The following is a 16,632-nucleotide window of genomic DNA, read 5'->3' on the forward strand; positions in this document are numbered from 1 at the left end:
TCTCACGACTTCGGGGCACGTGAGTTACCGAACATAATGCATGATGGGATACGCTTAGAAATTGACAATATTATTAGAATTACTGACAATAGCAATGTTTTTTTTATTTACTTTTTTTATAGCAAGCGTCTTCATGAAAAGACTGGCTGATTTATGAAGTAGCTGCTATTATATCGTGTAATATTTGTGGGAGCGGCGGCATTTAGATGAGAATGTAGACACACACACACACACACACACACACACACACACACACACACACACACACACACACACACACACACACACACACACACACCTGAACAGACACACACACACCTGAACAGACACACACACACCTGAACAGACACACACACACCTGAACAGACACACACACACCTGAACACACACACCTGAACAGACACACACACACCTGAACAGACACACACACACCTGAACACACACACACACACACCTGAACACACACACCTGAACAGACACACACACACCTGAACACACACACACACACCTGAACACACACACACACACACACACACCTGAACACACACACCTGAACAGACACACACACACCTGAACACACACACACACACACACACCTGAACACACACACACACACACACACACACACCTGAACACACACACCTGAACACACACACACACACCTGAACACACACACACACACACACACACACACCTGAACAGACACACACACACCTGAACACACACACACACACCTGAACAGACACACACACACACACACACACACCTGAACACACACACCTGAACAGACACACACACACCTGAACACACACACACACACACACACACACACACACACACACACACACACCTGAACACACACACCTGAACAGACACACACACACCTGAACACACACACACACACACACACCTGAACACACACACACACACACACACACACACACACACACACACCTGAACACACACACCTGAACACACACACACACACACCTGAACACACACACACACCTGAACACACACACCTGAACAGACACACACACACACCTGAACACACACACACACACACACACACACACACCTGAACACACACACCTGAACAGACACACACACACCTGAACACACACACACACACCTGAACACACACACACACACACACACCTGAACACACACACCTGAACACACACACACACACCTGAACACACACACACACCTGCACACACACACACACACACACACACCTGAACACACACACACACACCTGAACACACACACACACACCTGAACACACACACACACACACACACACACCTGAACACACACACCTGAACAGACACACACACACACACACACACACACACCTGAACACACACACACACACCTGAACACACACACACACACCTGAACACACACACACACACACACACACACCTGAACACACACACCTGAACAGACACACACACACCTGAACACACACACACACCTGAACAGACACACACACACCTGAACAGACACACACACACCTGAACACACACACCTGAACACACACACCTGAACAGACACACACACACCTGAACAGACACACACACACCTGAACACACACACACACACACCTGAACACACACACCTGAACAGACACACACACACCTGAACACACACACACACACACACACACACCTGAACACACACACCTGAACAGACACACACACACCTGAACACACACACACACACACACACCTGAACACACACACACACACACACACACACACACACACACACCTGAACACACACACCTGAACACACACACACACACCTGAACACACACACACACCTGAACACACACACCTGAACAGACACACACACACCTGAACACACACACACACACACCTGAACAGACACACACACACACACACACACACCTGAACACACACACCTGAACAGACACACACACACCTGAACACACACACACACACACACACACACACACACACACACACACACACACACCTGAACACACACACCTGAACAGACACACACACACCTGAACACACACACACACACACACACCTGAACACACACACACACACACACACACACACACACACACACCTGAACACACACACCTGAACACACACACACACACCTGAACACACACACACACCTGAACACACACACCTGAACAGACACACACACACCTGAACACACACACACACACACACACACACACACCTGAACACACACACCTGAACAGACACACACACACCTGAACACACACACACACACCTGAACACACACACACACACACACACCTGAACACACACACCTGAACACACACACACACACCTGAACACACACACACACCTGCACACACACACACACACACACACACACCTGAACACACACACACCTGAACACACACACACACACACCTGAACACACACACACACACCTGAACACACACACCTGAACAGACACACACACACCTGAACACACACACACACCTGAACACACACACCTGAACAGACACACACACACCTGAACAGACACACACACACCTGAACACACACACACACACACACACACACACACACACACACACACACACACACCTGAACACACACACACACCTGAACACACACACCTGAACAGACACACACACACCTGAACACACACACACACACACACACACCTGAACACACACACACACACACACACACACACACACCTGAACACACACACCTGAACACACACACACACACCTGAACACACACACACACCTGAACACACACACCTGAACAGACACACACACACCTGAACACACACACACACACACACACACACACACCTGAACACACACACCTGAACAGACACACACACACCTGAACACACACACACACACCTGAACACACACACACACACACACACCTGAACACACACACCTGAACACACACACACACACACCTGAACAGACACACACACACCTGAACACACACACCTGAACAGACACACACACACCTGAACACACACACACACACACACACACACACACCTGAACACACACACCTGAACAGACACACACACACCTGAACACACACACACACACACACACCTGAACACACACACCTGAACAGACACACACACACCTGAACACACACACACACACACACACCTGAACACACACACCTGAACAGACACACACACACCTGAACACACACACACACACACACACCTGAACACACACACCTGAACACACACACACACACCTGAACACACACACCTGAACACACACACACACACACACCTGAACACACACACACCTGAACACGCACACACCTGAACACACACACACCTGAACAGACACACACCTGAACACACACACACACACACTCTCACGTCAGATGAAGGATGGTCATTTGTGTAATTAGTGTAGAACCACAATACCATCATCTTCACAGACAACGCCTCTGCACTTTCTACATTACTAGTTACTTAAAGTAATCCGATTACATCCCTCGCGTTCCTCCAACACGCTCAGTGTTTCTTCACTCGCACATCTTACGAGCAGGCATGCTCATGCAGTTTTCCACACAGCAGTAGGTTTATATAGTAAGGTGGTTCAGAAACTGAAAGCACAGCTACTCCACCTACTCATTTCACTGAAATCCTGTTCTCATGGACAAAGAGTCAAACACGAGAAGATTTAGATTCAGTTTCTGTGACCTCAAAATGAGCCGTTCATCCAAAATAGGCATGAATGCTACTTTTGGAGACATGTTTTTGTTTATATAAATTGAATGCATATTGTGTGTGTGTATATATATATATATTTAAAAGATCATTTTCTGCTTCCTAGGTAATAGCCCAAGACAGAAACCCGCTGTTGAGCACTGCCAACTGGGGCAAAATGGTGCAGAAAGTCTCCCAGTTTGGCATCCGAACAGGCACTTTCAACTGCTCGAGTGACTCCCGGTAATGAGACATGACTAAAGGCTTTAGCCCGATCCCTCTAGCACTGAAAGATGGCTTTTCACATTCCTGTACTGATCAACCGAGTATGGCATGTGTGTATAACCCAAGCCTTAAGCTAGTCCTAGACTAAAAGGCATGTTCAAGCTGTTTTAACCGAAAGCATATCTTAAAATATGTCAAGGCACGTTAATAAAAGCTACTTAAATGAACTAAGACCTAATCCTGGCTTAATCGAAGCCCCGTCTGTGGAACCAGGCCTACATTTCTGGGCATTTTCGTCACGCTACATAATGATTAAACTGATAATAATGATTATTGTGCTCGGCTCGACATTAACGCTTGTCCGGGACAGAAATCTATATATTTATATATATATATATAGTAGGGCTGGGGAAATTAACGTGTTAACGCGGGCGATTCATTTTTTTCAGCTTAACGCATTAAAAATATTTAACGCAAATAACACAGCGTCCGTTTTTATATCCATTTTTGCCGAGAGTTACATGATCATCACGCTCCTATACATGTAAATGCTTCCAAGCGTGACAAGACACAAGAGAAAGCGCTGTGTGTGTGTGTGTGTGTGTCAGTGTCTTGTCTGTGTGGCTGCGTCTCATGTCAGCTAATCGAGGGACACTCTGACACACACACACACACACGCACACACACACACGTCAGTCTCCTGCTCACATCGAGTTCTCTTTTGCTCTTGAACAAACAATAACAACAACACAGAGAATGTTGAGGATTCTCATATTAGGGTCTTAAATGAGTTAAATAACGTCTTAAATGAACTTAAAGAGTTGTGAGGAGATGAGATGCGGGTCAGATCCGCCTCATGTTCGGCAGCGGCTGATCTTAAAGTGACAGGAGCACTGATGATGATGTCATTAATGTTCATCACAGAACAACGGGAACTGAGGAAAGTGTAGCTTTAATGATGATTAATCTAGATTTCATTTATTATTTGTGCAGTTAAGAAAGGTGTTGATAACTGTTACATTTCTGTATATGTCTAACAGGGAAGGCCATGGGTAAATATAACATTTATTATAATGGGGTTATGTAAAGATTGTTTTAAAGGGTTAGTTCAGCCAAAAATGTAAATTGTGTCATTAATGACTGACCCTCATGTGGTTGGACACCCGTCAGACCTCCGTTCATCTTCAGACACAAATGAAGATATTTTAGTGTAAATCTGATGCTGAGAAAGGCCTCCATTGGCTCAATGCACAAGCAAAATGATCTGCCAATGGGGTAAGAAAAATAGTATCTGTTTGGGAATAAATTATTCTGACCCCATTGGCAGATCATTTTGCTTGTTTTGGCATAAACTCACTTTTAATTTAATTTTATTTTCCAGAAAACATGAAACAATATCTTCTGTCATTTAGATGTTATCTAGTAAATGCATCTTGATTTAAGAATATTTAGATATATTTAGGCTAGAAACGACACACACACACACTAATGAGGACATGTTCTGCAGTGCACACATGGCAGAAAGTCAGATCTAGAGCGGCTTTATGGTCTTCAGTCTATAAACATATAAATACAAATGCACAAAACTGCAGGTTTATGCCAAAAACAGTCTGTAATGTGGCCTTTATTACTCATTTAATCGAGACACTCAGCGAGTAAACACATTTGTTCAGAGTTAGCGCTGCTTCGTTCTGCTTTTGGCGTGTTAATGTTTCCCTGGCCTAAAGTCTAGCACCGCCACCTTGTGTTGACATCGTGAAACTGCAGGATTTGTAAATTATGCGTGGCGGGCCACATATAATATGGCACACATTAATAATCCACATTTGGCCACCCCTAGTCTTAAACATCTTAAGTAAATACTGTCATTAGTTCATAAACAATTAACATTTATGTCTCGTTTTTATTTGTTAACGAAACTGACTGGAGATTTGTCATAGTTTGTGTCATCAAACACTGGTTTTTATTTAGTTATCGTCTCGTTTTCGTCACGAAAATTATGATGAATTATTCGTCAACGAAATGAACACTGACCCCATCTCTTTTACTTCAGCCACACAAGAAATATGAAATATCAGGGTTTCCGCTGGGTCTTAAAAAGTCTAGAATTTAAAAATCAAAATTTAAGGCCTTAAAAAGTCTTAAATTCGTGGAATTATTCTGTTCTAGGTCTTAAATAATTTTCCTATGTCCATGTAACGCTAGCTCTAATGCTCATTGAAATGCTCCCGCAGCTCTAGAATGTTTGTTTTTTAATTCTGTGGTGCTGTAGTTCTTTCTTTCACTAGTCCAAATATAATTTGCTGTATTACGACTACAAATGAGACCAATATGTATCTTATATTGCAGCCAATCAGCTTTCGTGTTACTGGCGCGAGTCTCTTTCGGATTGTACCACAGACACATAAATTGGATTTTATTCTTCAGCTAATAGTCCTCAATATAATGAAAAATCAATAATGCATTTTTTGCTGGTCTTGCATAATTTGTAATTTCACCGCAAAATAATGGCAAGAAAACAAAATAAACAAGATTTATGCATTTGGTTTGTTCTTTGTTCTGTTGTCATGTGTGACAATTGTGCATCTAATATAATTAGGGCTGTCAAAACATTAATCGCGATTAATCGCATCCAAAATAAAAGTTTGTGTTTACATAATATATGTGTGTGTACTCTGTTAATTATTATTTATATATAAATACACACACATTCATGTATATATTTAAGAAATATTTGCATGTATATACATTTATATAATCTATAATATAAATATAAATGTTTTATATATAAAAATATTTTTTTCTTAAATATATACATGCTTGTGTGTGTATTTTTATATATATATATATATATAAAATAATTAACAGAGTACACACACATATTATGTAAACACAAACTTTTATTTTGGATGCGATTAATCTTTTGACAGCCCTAAATATAATACATAATATAGTAAATGTGGTATCCTAATTATGCAAATTTCTGGAAATTACCACCACAAATTCAGTCATTTTTATCTAAAAATCACAAAAAACAACGAAATCCTAGTGGGATTGAAGTGCAAGTTTATCGATTTGTTCAATTTGAATACATTTCGTGACTGCATTTCCTTTAAAGCTACACTGTGTGATATTTTCCTCCATCTAGTGGTGAACTTGTGTATGACCATCCAGTGAATATTAGTTTCTGTTCCTCTCGTGGCCGATTTCGTTTTAACTCCTACGGTGGCCGATTTAGTCCAAGATTAACGTGGCTTCCAGTTCCACCTCGTCCACATTGGACACGGAGCCATCGAGTGTTAAAACGCCAAAGGCCAAGCTTGAGTTTACGGGAATGTCCCTCTTTGGCTAATGTACTTTCAAGATGGAGGATCAACATGGCGACCGACATTCGAACCCTCACCCGTATGTGTTTACAATGGCATATTATAAACTTACCAGAATACTTTATTACTTGAAAGAAGTAAATATACATTAATGAGCACATATATTTTTGAAAGAACTAAGTGTTTTTAGCTAAGAATAAACTAAAAAAGTTACACAGTGTAGCTTTAAATAGGTCTTAAATTTAATTCATAATGGTCTTTAAAAGGTCTTAAAAAGTCTTAGGGTGTTTTCACTCCTACCTTGTTTGGTCCGAATCAACATTACAGGTGTGAAATCTCCCCTGACCACGGGCCGGACCAAACAGACGAAATGTGGTCAGACGAAAAGAGGTCGTCTCGGTCCAGATCAAACTGAACAAAGGTTCGGTTCGTTTCTCGTGTGAAAGCGTTTTCTGTATGGTTCGGACTTTCAGACCATTTACAGGAAGTTCCTGTTTATGTTTAAATATTATAATTTTATTTTTCAATTAAATCTAGGCTACATTGATTATGAAAAGATGCGTAATATGTCAGAAGACAGAAGGTCAGAAATGATTTTAAACGAAATTTTGTATGATTTTGCTTAGAAAGCCTTTCTTTAAAGTGAATTTCGTTTTGTATAAATTGTATCTTAATCAACGTTTAATCAGATAATTGCCTGGATTTAATAAATAAGAAGCAAATAGTCTATAGCAGACAATAATGGCGGGAGCGATCACATGCTTTACACATGAACTGGAGCGTCTCAAATAAACCCAAACTCAGCAGATACTCGTCTCACAAACATGAGAAATATGTGAATATAAAGCTTGAAATGTCCACTTTTAAACGTAACGAATAAAAAATAGTCCAGCAATGCGACTGTTCAATAGTGGCAACGATATGAGTCCGTTCATTCATTCGTGTCAAAGACGCACATCCGTTTACAAACCAATCAGTGTCCAGATTAGGGTTGGGCGATGTCCCCTAAATTGGCAGTTGACGATGTTTACAGTAAAACATCGCGATGGTCGATGATATCGTCGTTTTTTTTTTTTAGGAAGGTAATTTACTATACCTCATTACATAAATATGTTTTTTCTACTTAACTATCATTTCGTTATTTTACTAACCCCAATAATGACTCATCCGCGCTAGGCTGCACGTGAGGGAAAAAAAGTAGCTTCCTTCCACTTAAGAGTTATGCTCTTTTTATTTTAATATATATCTTTACATAAATACTATTTTCTACTTTAAAAATATTACTTTATTTTACTAACCCAGTGTTTTGTATGTGAATGTTGTTTCACGTGAATATTACCACAGGAGTGAAGCAAAGCTTTGTTTAGCCTAGAAAGGAAATCAATTAGCACTTCTTTATTCTGTTTTGCGACCCGATTTTCCATGAATTTAGTCCATTTTATCCCAATGGACATGGACATCTCGTTTCCTTTCCCAAATCTTAACTCGCGTCGCCATGTTCGCAGGGGATTATAAACGTTTCTTCCTTTCGTTAGCTTATAATTAAGTCTATTATAACTATTCACATCCTTTACTGTGGTAAAATATAAAAAACACTGTAGGACGAATACTTTTTTACTTCAAATTTTATTTAACACCGTTTGTTCTTGTTATTAAACTTAGTAAGGCGCGTCAAGTTTATTTGAAGAGTTCTTTAGTGCGCTCGCATAATTGCAATGTGAAACCAAACCAAAACTAACCGAATGTATAAAAAGTATCAAAACATGAACTTCGGTTCGGACCTTGGTGCGGACTTTCAGGTGTGAAAACGCCCTTAAATTAGACTTGGTGAACCCTGAATATGTTCTGATTGTGTGTTTTGTGATCCAGGTACTGCCAGAAGCGCGGCTGGATGAAGTCCACACTCATCATGTCCGTTCCGCAGAATAGTTTTTGTGCGCAAAAAACCCCTAAATAACGACTTATATCATGATGACCGATTTCAAAACAAGGCATCATGAAGCTTCGAAGCGTTATGAATCAGTGAGTCGATTCAGTGGTTCAGTGCGTTATGAATCAGTGAGTCGATTCAGTAGTTTGGATCGCCAAAGTCAACTGATTTCAGCAGTTTGGCGGTTTGACACGCGATCCGAATCATGAATCGACTCACTGATTCATAACTCTTCAAAGCTTCATGATGCATTATTTTGAAATCGGTCATCACTATACAAGTCGTTATTTAGGGATTTTTTGCGCACAAAAACTATTTTCGTCGCTTCATAAAGTTATTGTAGATTAATTTTTGGGTGTAATAACCCTTTAAATTAGACTTGGTGAACCCTGAATATGTTCTGAATGTGTTGTTTTGTGATCCAGGTACTGCCAGAAGCGCGGCTGGATGAAGTCCACGCTCATATATATATATATAAACATCTTAAGTAAATACTGTCATTAGTTCATAAACAATTAACATTTCCGTCTCGTTTTTATTTGTTAACGAAACTGACTGTAGATTTGTCATAGTTTGTGTCATCAAACACTGGTTTTTATTTAGTTATCGTCTCGTTTTCGTCACGAAAATTATGATGAATTATTCGTCAACGAAATGAACACTGACCCCATCTCTTTTACTTCAGCCACACAATTATCTCACAATTCTGACTTTTCTTCTCAGGATTTCGTGAAAAAAACTAAATTGCTAGTTATAAAGTCCAATTCTGAGGGGAAAAATACTTTTTTTAAGCTTATTTCTCACAATTGTGACTTTATAACTCGCAATTTTGTTTATAACTTGCAATTTTGAGAAGAAAAGTCGGAATTATGAGTTTATAACTTGAATTTAGTTTTTTTATCACACAGTTTTGAGAAGAAAAGTCAGAATTATGAGTTTATTTCTCACACAAGAAATATGAAATATGTGAACAACAAAAAAAGCATCTGAATGTGTGTTTTGTGATCCAGGTACTGCCATAAGCGCGGCTGGATGAAGTCCACGCTCATCATGTCCGTCCCGCAGAATAGTTTTTGTGCGCAAAAAACCCCTAAATAACGACTTATATCATGATGACCGATTTCAAAACAAGGCATCATGAAGCTTCGAAGCGTTATGAATCAGTGAGTCGATTCAGTGGTTCAGTGCGTTATGAATCAGTGAGTCGATTCAGTAGTTTGGATCGCCAAAGTCAACTGATTTCAGCAGTTTGGCGGTTTGACACGCGATCCGAATCATGAATCGACTCACTGATTCATAACGCTCTGAACCGCTGAATCGACTCACTGATTCATAACGCTCTGAACCGCTGAATCGACTCACTGATTCATAACTCTTCAAAGCTTCATGATGCATTATTTTGAAATCGGTCATCACTATACAAGTCGTTATTTAGGGATTTTTTGCGCACAAAAACTATTTTCGTCGCTTCATAAAGTTATTGTAGATTAATTTTTGGGTGTAATAACCCTTTAAATTAGACTTGGTGAACCCTGAATATGTTCTGAATGTGTTGTTTTGTGATCCAGGTACTGCCAGAAGCGCGGCTGGATGAAGTCCACGCTCATATATATATATATAAACATCTTAAGTAAATACTGTCATTAGTTCATAAACAATTAACATTTCCGTCTCGTTTTTATTTGTTAACGAAACTGACTGTAGATTTGTCATAGTTTGTGTCATCAAACACTGGTTTTTATTTAGTTATCGTCTCGTTTTCGTCACGAAAATTATGATGAATTATTCGTCAACGAAATGAACACTGACCCCATCTCTTTTACTTCAGCCACACAATTATCTCACAATTCTGACTTTTCTTCTCAGGATTTCGTGAAAAAAACTAAATTGCTAGTTATAAAGTCCAATTCTGAGGGGAAAAATACTTTTTTAAAGCTTATTTCTCACAATTGTGACTTTATAACTCGCAATTTTGTTTATAACTTGCAATTTTGAGAAGAAAAGTCGGAATTATGAGTTTATAACTTGAATTTAGTTTTTTTATCACACAGTTTTGAGAAGAAAAGTCAGAATTATGAGTTTATTTCTCACACAAGAAATATGAAATATGTGAACAACAAAAAAAGCATCTGAATGTGTGTTTTGTGATCCAGGTACTGCCATAAGCGCGGCTGGATGAAGTCCACGCTCATCATGTCCGTTCCGCAGAATAGTTTTTGTGCGCAAAAAAACCCTAAATAACGACTTAGATCATGATGACCGATTTCAAAACAAGGCATCATGAAGCTTTGAAGCGTTATGAATCAGTGAGTCGTTTCAGTGGTTCAGTGCGTTATGAATCAGTGAGTCGATTCAGTAGTTTGGATCGCCAAAGTCAACTGATTTCAGCAGTTTGGCGGTTTGACACGCGATCCGAATCATGAATCGACTCACTGATTCATAACGCTCTGAACCGCTGAATCGACTCACTGATTCATAACGCTCTGAACCGCTGAATCGACTCACTGATTCATAACGCTCTGAACCGCTGAATCGACTCACTGATTCATAACGCTCTGAACCGCTGAATCGACTCACTGATTCATAACGCTCTGAACCGCTGAATCGACTCACTGATTCATAACGCTTCGAAGCTTCATGATGGATTATTTTGAAATCGGTCATCACTATACAAGTCGTTATTTAGGGTTTTTTTGCGCACAAAAACTATTTTCGTCGCTTCATAAAGTTATTGTAGTTTCATTTTTGGGTGTAATAACCCTTTAAATTAGACTTGGTGAACCCTGAATATGTTCTGAAAGTGTGTTTTGTGATCCAGGTACTGCCAGAAGCGCGGCTGGATGAAGTCCACGCTCATCATGTCCGTCCCGCAGACCTACGCGTCCAAAGGGAAGGTCATGCTGAAGGAGTACACCGGCCGGCGCATCGAAACCGAGCACATCTTCAGATGGATGACGGCCCATGTGGCGTCCCGCATCAAAACCATCCGCTTCTCGGAGCAGCTGCTGGAGGACTGGTTCCAGATGGAGACGCAGCCGGTGAAGATGTTCCTGTTCGCCAGACTCCTCCAGCCGCCGGCCTTCTTCTCCGCGCTCAGCATCAAGTTCACCGGCCGCATCGAGTTCATCTTCGTGGATGTGCGCGAGTGGGATAACTCCAGCTGTCTGGAGCGGATCGGGGTGCGGCGCGCGCCCTCATACATCCTCAAAACGCCGGAGGGCATCTATCGCTACGGCAACAGCACCGGGGAGTTCGTCTCTTTGCACGCGATGGACGCCTTCCTCCGCTCCGTGCAGCCGGAGGTCAATGACCTGTTCATTTTAAGCCTAGTCATGGTCAATCTAATGGCCTGGATGGACCTTTTCATCACGCAGGGAGCCACTATAAAGCGCTTCGTGGTTTTGATTAGCACGCTAGGCACTTATAACTCCTTACTCATCATCTCCTGGCTGCCCATCCTGGGCTTTCTGCAGCTGCCGTACTTGGATAGCTTTTACCAGTACAGCCTGAAGCTGTTGCGTTACGCGGACACCACCACCATCGCCTCATGGGTGCGGGCGGACTGGACCTTCTACTCTTCCCACCCGGCGCTCTTCCTCAGCACTTACCTGGCCCACGGGCTTCTCATCGACTACTTCGAGAAGAAGAGGAGATGCAGCAACGAGGACCACAACGCCAACAACCTGGAGTGGCTGTCGAGCCTCTGGGACTGGTACACCAGTTACCTGGTGCATCCCATTGCCTCGTTCCAGAACTTCGAGTCCGACTGGGATGACGATCCCAACTTCCTTTTGGAAAGGTTGGCATTCCCAGATCTCTGGCTTCACCCGCTTGTTCCAACAGATTACATCAAGAGCCTGCCCACCTGGAAGTTCAGACTGGAAGTTGGCATGACCCTTGACCCGAAGGCCGCCGCCGGTGGGGAAGAGCCGGACTGGTCCCAGTGGCCCAGTGGGATGCTCCACTGCAGCGAGTGTGTGGTGTGTCTGGAGAACTTTGAGAAGGATTGCCTCGTCATGGGTCTCCCGTGTGGCCATGTGTTCCACCAGCAGTGCATTGTGGTCTGGCTCGCTGGAGGGCGGCACTGCTGCCCCGTGTGCCGCTGGCCGTCCTACAAGAAAAGACCCGCAAGACCCGCAAGACCCGGCCCGGCTGAAGAACCCCAATAACCCTCGCTTCCTGCACCTATTTAAAGAGAAGAGAGAAACAGACCACTTGATGTCTTCATCTGTAGTCTTTAGATTCATAACATTGGCTCCTGGGGTTTTAACTTGCACAGTGTTTCATTAAAGCGCAAACTTCCCAAGATTTTTTTTTTTAAAACTTGATTTGGGTCAAACGTGTGGAAGCTTGTTTACGCCACAGAATAAACCATTTTAAAAGGTAACTGCGACTTTTTATCGCACAATTCTGACTTTTTTTCTCAGGATTTCGTGAAATAAATTAAATTGCTTGTTATAAAGTCCAATTCTGAGGGGAAAAATACTTTTTTTTAAGCTTATTATTATTATTATTAGTCAGAATTATGAGTGTCTCACATTTGTAACTTTATTACTTACAATTTAATTTATCACACAATTTTGAGAAGAAAAGTCAGAATTATGAGTATTTCTCACGGATGTGACTTTATAACTCGCAATTTTGTTTATAACTTGCAAATTTGAGACGAAAAGTCAGAATTATGAGTGTATTTCTCACATTTCTGACGTTATAACTTACAATTTTGTTTATAATTTACCATTTTGAGGAAAAAGTCAGAATTATGAGTTTATGTCTCACATTTGTGGCTTTATAACTTACAATTTAATTTATCACACAATTTTGAGAAGAAAAGTCAGAATTATGAGTTTATTTCTCACGATTGTGACTTTATAACTCGCAATTTTGTTTATAACTTGCAAATTTGAGACGAAAAGTGAGAATTATGAGTGTATTTCTCACATTTCTGACGTTATAACTTACAATTTTGTTTTATAATTTACCATTTTGAGGAAAAAGTCAGAATTATGAGTGTATTTCTCACAATTGTGAATTTATAAGTTACTTTTTTGTTTATAACTTGCAAATTTGAGACAAAGTCAGAATTATGAGTATTTCTCACATTTGTAACTTTATTACTTACAATTTAATTTATCACACAATTTTGAGAAGAAAAGTCAGAATTATGAGTTTATTTCTCACGGTTGTGACTTTATAACTCGCAATTTTGTTTATAACTTGCAATTTTGAGAAGAAAAGTGAGAATTATGAGTTTATTTCTCACATTTCTGACGTTATAACTTACAATTTTGTTTATAATTTACCATTTTGAGGAAAGTCAGAATTATGAGTTTATTTCTCACATTTGTGGCTTTATAACTTACAATATAATTTATCACACAATTTTAAAAAGAAAAGTGAGAATTATGAGTTTATTTCTCACATTTGTAACTATAACTTGCAATTTTGTTAATAATTTACAATTTTGAGGGAAAAAGTCAGAATTATGAGTTTCTCACAATTCTGACTTTATAATTTACAATTTTGTTTATAACTTGCAATTTTGAGGGAAAAAAGTCAGAATTATTAGTTTATTTCTCTCAATTTGGAATTTATAACTTACAATTTTGTTAATAATTTACAATTTTGAGAAAAAAAGTCAGAATTATGAGTTTATTTCTCTCAATTTGGAATTTATAACTTACAATTTTGTTAATAATTTACAATTTTGAGGGAAAAAAGTCAGAATTATTAGTTTATTTCTCTCAATTTGGAATTTATAACTTACAATTTTGTTTATAACTTGCAATTTTTAGGAAAAAGTCAGAATTATGAGTTTCTCACAATTGTGAATTTATGACTCGCAATTTTGTTTATATTTGACCATTTTGAGGAAAGTCAGAATTATGAGTTTATTTCTCACAATTGTGAATTTATAAGTTACAATTTTGTTTATAACGTGCAATTTTGAGAAGAAAAGTCAGAGTTATTTGTTTATTTCTCACAATTCTGACTTTATAACTTGCAATTTTGAGGGAAAAAAAGTACAAATTATGAGAGAAGACATTGCAATGACCTTTTGTATTTTGTATTCTGCGGTGGAAACAAGCTTCCACACAAATGCCTTGTACTTAGGTTAAAAAAATCAGAGTTCTAGATTTTAAAAGCTGAATAAAAAGCGAATGATATATATTGAATGGTAAAGTTTCTGTTGTAGCGCTCCTCATCAATCCCAGTGACCCTGAGAATCACATCTGTGTGTCATCTGTCAATCATCTGTCATATCAAGCATTAACACTCTGGGCATGTGCATATGATATTATTATTATGTTTGAAAAGAAGTGATAGCTTTACTGAACTTGAATAAGACGGCCCTGTGCACAGCTGAAGACGGCTAGGGCAGCTCCTCATGGCTACATCTGCAGTTTAAGTTCATGTCTTGTTGGAGCATGTGGGTTTTTATTATTTCTGAACGGCATTTTGCCATTAACACTAATGCAGACTTTACCCCTTTGACCCGAGTCTGAAAAGTGATTTGGGAACTTGTACCTGTAATGACGTTCAATTCAATAAAGTCCAGTTTTCTCACCGGTGTTACAGTTTTGCTCAGTTTTGTTCCACCATTTTAGTGCCTGATTGATCTATATGGGACATATATTCAACTATAGCCAATATGAGTTATCACACACACATTACAGGAAACATCCTCACAATAATTCACCATGAAAATACAATATTTACAGTTATTAATGATGTTTGTTATGGTTTATTGAGGTGCTACTACTTTTCATATTACAGTACTAATGAGAATGAGACTCCAGCATTTTTCATTATGAGATGGAGATGTGCTTAAAACAACGCCACAATGTCAATAAATTAATAAAATGGTAACATTTTATTGTATAGTGTCATTGTTACATGTACTAACAGTAAATTATGCATAATTACATGCAACTAAGTACATGTAGTTTATTAATATGTAATTACACTGTAACAATGACACCGTAAAATAAAGTGTAACCATAAATATAAACATTTTCCATGTCTATATGCAAAATATAAAACATTTATTTCGGTAAAATGCAATCTTAAGCAAGATTAGAATAATTTCCGCCACTAATCAAGAATAAAATAAAATGAAAGAAAGGTCTTTTGGTAACGCTATTTTACATGTAGTTACTGTAGTAGTAATAATTATTATATTAATACTTTTCATATTAATATTTCAGTACTAATGAGAATGAGACTACAGCATGTTGCATTGTGGTTATGAGAATTTAGGCAAATGTGCTATAAACAAAGCCACAATGTAAATAAATAAATACATTAAAACATTTTCCATATCTATATGCAAAATATATATTTTTTCTTATGGTAAAACGCGATTTCAAGTGAGATTTGCCTAAATTCCACCACTTTAATCATAAATAACACCGAAAAATGAAAGCA

General features: G+C 39.4%; 1 protein-coding gene across 3 annotated transcripts in view; it reads left to right on the top strand.

Annotated features, from left to right (window-relative positions):
• Positions 1 to 15,777, top strand: part of rnf103 (ring finger protein 103) — a 20,556-nt gene extending 4,779 nt beyond the window's left edge. The window contains exons 3-5 of one of the 3 annotated variants that reach the window (XR_013818171.1): positions 3,851 to 3,966; positions 12,023 to 14,680; positions 14,843 to 15,777. Coding sequence is in view for 1 of the 3 variants with exons in the window: in XM_079838900.1 (XP_079695026.1) it covers positions 3,851 to 3,966; positions 12,023 to 13,373 (1,467 nt within the window). In the remaining 2 variants the exon portion in view is untranslated. Of the gene's footprint in view, positions 1 to 3,850; positions 3,967 to 12,022 lie in introns of all 3 variants that reach the window. The other 2 variants (XR_013818172.1, XM_079838900.1) reach the window with 2 other exon arrangements.
• Positions 15,778 to 16,632: the final 855 nt, after the last annotated feature.

The sequence above is a fragment of the Gobio gobio genome (assembly GCF_949357685.1).
Source record: "Gobio gobio genome assembly, chromosome: 16".
Taxonomy (NCBI): Eukaryota; Metazoa; Chordata; class Actinopteri; order Cypriniformes; family Gobionidae; genus Gobio; species Gobio gobio.